General features: G+C 45.8%; 1 protein-coding gene across 1 annotated transcript; it reads right to left on the bottom strand.

The window, feature by feature from the left end:
• Positions 1-531: 531 nt before the first annotated feature.
• Positions 532-1902, bottom strand: LOC126199676 (uncharacterized). The gene is made up of 2 exons (XM_049936604.1): positions 1453-1902; positions 532-1146 (listed from the first exon to the last, which is right to left on the bottom strand). Exons 1-2 carry the CDS (start codon positions 1900-1902, stop codon positions 532-534), a joined length of 1065 nt encoding a protein of 354 aa, XP_049792561.1.
• Positions 1903-5152: the final 3250 nt, after the last annotated feature.

Genomic DNA, 5152 nt, shown 5'->3' with positions numbered 1-5152 from the left:
TGCCAAACTCCCTTAAACAGTTGAGCAGGCTCTTACGATGTATGCAATCATAGGCCTTCTTAAAATCAACGAATAAAATATGCAAATCTTTACCATATTCACCCAGTTTCTCAGTGAGCTGCCGGAGACTGAAGATGTGATCTACTGTTGACCGTCCTGGCCGGAAACCTCCCTGGTACTCCCCAATCACCGATTCTGCCACTGGCTGAATTCTATGTATGAGGCAATTCGACAGGATCTTATAGCAGACGTTAAGCAGGGCGATTCCTCGATAGTTGTCACATTTCAGTTTGTCGCCCTTCTTATGTACTGGACAAATTAGAGCTGTTTTCCATTCTCCTGGTAGTTCTTCTTTGGTCCATATTGCCTGTATCAGTCGGTGTATTTTTTCTGCAAGTTTCTCTCCTTCTGCCAGGATCATTTCAGCCTGTATTCCATTAGACCTGGACTCTTATTCTGTTTAAGGTGTCTGATTCTGGTTTTTATCTCATCCAGGGTAGGTGGGGGATAGTCTGCATCGGCTGTAATTGGCTACTGGAAATCAAACTGCAGTTCGGGTTCATCACAATTTAGCAGCTGTCGAAAGTACTCTTTCCATCTCTCAGCTATGTCCCTATCGTTCGTCAGGATCTTATCACGGGAATCTTTGACAAATTTCTGCTTGGCCTGGTGACCTTTGCAGAGGTACTTCACCCTCAGAAACATTTCCCTCGTCTTTTGTCCTCTGAAGTCTGTTTCTGCTTCAGTGATGATATTCCTTATGTATTTCCTCTTTGCTCTTCTCAGAATTGCTTGTGTAGTCTTTCGGACCTCCTCAAATTGTGCTTTGGCCTGTGCCAGATTTGTCCCCTTCAGCCATTTGTTCCTGGCTTCCTTTCTCCTTTCCAGGGCATCTGCACATTCCTTTCCAAACCAGATCTTCTTGCCCACTGGGTTTCCCATGAGTGTTTCCTTTGCTGTATCCCTAACTGAGCTCTGGATGTTTCCCCACATAAGTTCGAGGTCCTGATTCGCGTCCACTTCACTGAGTGCTTCAAAGCGGTTACTAAGTTGCAACTGGTATCTGGTCTTCGTTGCCTCATCTTTTAGTTTCTCCACATGGTACCTTTCCACTCTTTTTAACTTAGGCCCCGTTCTTCCTTTACACTGTATGTTTAAATGGCCTCTGACCAGGAAATGGTCACTCCCACCTTCGGCACCCCGCGCTGTCTTAACGTCTAACACCCATCTCTTGGCTCTGAGATCAACGGCAACATGGTCTATTTGATTTACAGTTCTCCCATCTGGTGATACCCAGGTTCCTTTATGTATGTTTTTCCGCTGGAAGTTTGTGCTGGAGATGAACAACCCTAATGATGTAGCGAAGCTGATGAACCTAACTCCATTGTCATTGCTTAGGTTGTGTAGACTGTGCCTACCTGTTGTGTCTTGGAATATTTGTTCTTTCCCAACCTTGGCATTCATATCACCAAGGAGGATCCTCAGGTGACCATTTGGTATAGCGTCCATCACTGCCTCTAGCTGTGCATAGAACTCGTCTTTCACTTCACATTCGCTCTCCTCCGTGGGAGCGTGACAGTTCACAGAAGTCGTCTTAATATGCTTTACTTCCAGTGTTAGAACAGATATTCTTGGGTTGACTGAAACGAATTCTGAAACATTAGTGGCGAACGTCTTACTGACGCAGAAACCAGTGCCTAACAGATGACCTCGTACACAGGCTCCATACAGAATTGTACAGTTTTCAACATCAATGCTCCCAGCATCGTCCCACCGGATTTCTTGCAGTGCAACTAGGTCTAGTTCGTACCTCTGAATTTCCTTGACCACACTGATTGCAGCTCCTGTCTTGTACAGACTCTTTACATTCCACGTTCCAAATTGTATACCGTTTCTTGCCATTGACGTCGTCTATTTTTGTCAGTAATGTTCCGAGGCTTACTTGTAGTCTTGAAAGCATGTTTAATTTTTTACGGAGAGAGGGTGCTGGCCTCCCGTCCAACCTGTGGTGTTACCCTCACAGCTCACAGGACTGCTGACTTTTCTTAAGGGGTGGGCTTCTCTCAGGAGTTGGGTTATAGGAAGGAATAAGAAAATTGGAAAGACGCCCTCGGGCCTCGAAACCTAATACCGTTGGGGTCGAAAAAGCAAGAGTTGGCCAAGGGAGGCCGACTGGGAAGGAGAAAGAAGGAGTCTGACACAAGTAAGTGGAAGCAATGTCAGACTCAACTTCTCGATATACTACTTATAATCCTGAATTTCGTGAACAACCTGTTCCTAAATCCCAATTTCCTGGAAAGTGGATCTGATAATATGACTCGGTGACCGCCGTTGCGGTGACCCCGGCCTCGGCCTACCTGGATCATGGCTAAATCCGACCCTGGAGGCACTAGTTACGGAATGGCTCGCCTTCTCAGCAAAGAGGAATCGTGTTGACCGGAAGCGGCGCCGCCAGCTGAGACCCCCTCGCAGGCTGCGGCGCTAATTGGCGCAGGACGGTGGGCGCGCATGCGCACTGGCGCACGGCGACACGCGGCTCTCGGCTCTCGTTAGCCACCTGACTCGCGCTCCGGCCGGTCACTCGCTTCCGCTGACGTCACGGGACAGCCGGAAGCGCACGCGCCGCCGGCACAAAAACAAGTCCGCGCAAAGTAAACGGACTGCGCCGATCATCGCCCGCGTGTCAACGGCCTGCGGGCGGCGCTCTGATCTGCTGGCACGGGCCGCACAAGGCGCCGCGCAGCTGACGACGCCGTGTTTACAATGGCCGCGCCAGCGGTCGTCAATGGAGCGGGCAGCCGAGGTCGCCGACACTGAGGCGGAGTGACACGTTCTAATTATAGGCCCACTGTGCTCAGATGGACATCCTGGTAGCGGGCGGCAGTCATCAAATTTTAATGATCGTCTCTGGAAAAGCTTGGTGAAAGCGTCAGTCCTTCTCTGTATACTGTGATGTAATGGAGACTAATGCGATGATACGAGTATACCTATCACATCCAACAGACAAGAATTAACTGGTGAAATTCTAACCGATGTTTTTCAGAAAATCATTAAGTGGTTCTCTGTAAATGGGCCCTCATTAAACTTTGACAAAACACAGTATATACAGAATGAGATTTTCACTCTGCAGCGGAGTGTGCGCTGATATGAAACTTCCTGGCAGATTAAAACTGTGTGCCCGACCGAGACTCGAACTCGGGACCTTTGCCTTTCGCGGGCAAGTGCTCTACCAACTGAGCTACCGAAGCACGACTCACGCCCGGTACTCACAGCTTTACTTCTGCCAGTACGAGGTACTTTCACAGTATATACAGTTCCACACAGTAAATGGAATGTCGCTTCCCGCGCCCGCGTTCCCGGGTTCGATTCCCGGCGGGGTCACGGATTTTCTCTGCCTCGTGATGACTGGGTGTTGTGTGACGTCCTTAGGTTAGTAAGGTATAAATAGTTCTAAGTTCCAGGGGACTGATGACCATAGATGTTAAGTCCCATAGTGCTCAGAGCCATTTGAACCATTTTAGTAAATGGAATGACACCATTAATACATATAGACTTCTATTAGAAATCGGTAGCTAAGGTAGAATATTCAAAATTTCTAGGTGTATTCATTGATGAGGGGTTGAACTGGAAAAAAGACACTGAGGATCTGCTGAGACGTTTGAGCTCAGCTACTTATGCTATTAGGGTCATTGCAAATTTTGGCGATATACATCTGAGTAAATTAGCTTACCACGCCAATTTTCATTCTCTGCTTTCGTATGGCATCATATTCTGGGGTAATTCATCATTGAGTAAAAGTTTGTTCATTGCACAAAAGCGTGTAATCAGAATAATTGCTGGAGATCATCCAAGATCATCCTGCAACCACTTATTTAAAGAACTAGAGATCTTCACTGTAGCCTCACAATACATATATATTCACTTATGAAATTTGTTATTAACAATCCGAAGTAATTCAAAAGTAATAGCAGTGTACGTGGCTACAACACTAGGAGAAAGGATGATCTTCACTGCTCAAGGTTAATACTAACTTTGGCTCAGAAGGGTGTAAATTATGCTGCCACAAAAGTCTTTGGTGACTTACCTAACAGCATCAAAAGTCTGACAGACAGCCATATAGCATTTAAAAGGAAATTAAAAGTATTTCTGAATGGCAACTGCTTCTACTCATTAGATGAATTTTTGGATATAGTTGGATATAGTTGGGTAATTTCCCCAACCGCCACAAAAAAAAAAAAAAAAAAAAAATTTTAGTGCTATGTAATATTTTGCGTGTTGTAATATCTTGTACAGACACCTTTTATTAACCTGACACGTTCCACATCGTTACAAAGTGTAGTATTCATGATCTATGGAACAAGTACTGCCGGCCGGGGTGGCCGAGCGGTTCTAGGCGCTGCAGTCTGGAACCGCGCGACCGCTACGGTCGCAGGTTCGAAGCCTGCCTCGGGCATGGATGTGTGTGATGTCCTTAGGTTAGTTAGGTTTAAGTAGTTCTAAGTTCTAGGGGACTGATGACCTCAGAAGTTAAGTCCCATAGTGCTCAGAGCCATTTGAACCTTTTTTTTTTTTTTTTTGACAAGTATTGATCTAATCTATCATCAACTGTCAGATAGCAACTGAAGTGTATCGATAATTGCATTTGCAACACAGTACCTTAATACAAAAATATTTGTCCATAAATGTCATACTTTGTGCTTTCCTGCTGACACTGAGCTGACATAAGTCATGGGATAGCGAACCGACGTTTACTGGTGGCGGTGGTACAGCCTACTCAAGGTATAAAAGGGCAGTGCGATGGTGGTGCTGTCATTTGCGCTTAGGTGAATCACGTGGCAGGGTTTCCTACGTCATTATTGAAATCTGGTTTCGCAGGACAGAGCGGATCAGGTTATAGTTGTGGAAAGGGGCCAAAATCAGTTACGGTCAGTTGCATAAAACATACGAACTTTATTCTGCTAATACACTTAATCAAACATGCCCTTAAAAGCTGAAGGCCCAAACACCTGTTATTAAAATTGCTTTAAGGAACACACACGGCTGAAGGTTCAAATGGTTCAAATGGCTCGGAGCACTATGGGACTTAACATCTGAGGTCATCAGTCTCCTAAAACTTAGAACTACTTAAACCTAACTAACCTAAGAACATCAC

The sequence above is a fragment of the Schistocerca nitens genome, chromosome 8, assembly GCF_023898315.1.
Source record: "Schistocerca nitens isolate TAMUIC-IGC-003100 chromosome 8, iqSchNite1.1, whole genome shotgun sequence".
In the NCBI taxonomy this organism is placed as follows: domain Eukaryota; kingdom Metazoa; phylum Arthropoda; class Insecta; order Orthoptera; family Acrididae; genus Schistocerca; species Schistocerca nitens.
The sequence above is the reverse complement of the archived record's forward strand: the minus strand, read 5'-3'. Positions and strand labels throughout refer to the sequence as shown.

What these genes read in the sequence shown, in the direction of transcription:
- LOC126199676 (XM_049936604.1), bottom strand. Translation starts at nt 1,902, where the DNA reads ATGGCAAGAAACGGTATACAATTTGGAACGTGGAATGTAAAGAGTCTG. An exon ending in TTGGTGATATGAATGCCAAG is followed by an intron (nt 1,147 to 1,452) that starts GTTGGGAAAGAA and finishes TTAAACATACAG; the next exon opens with TGTAAAGGAAGAACGGGGCC.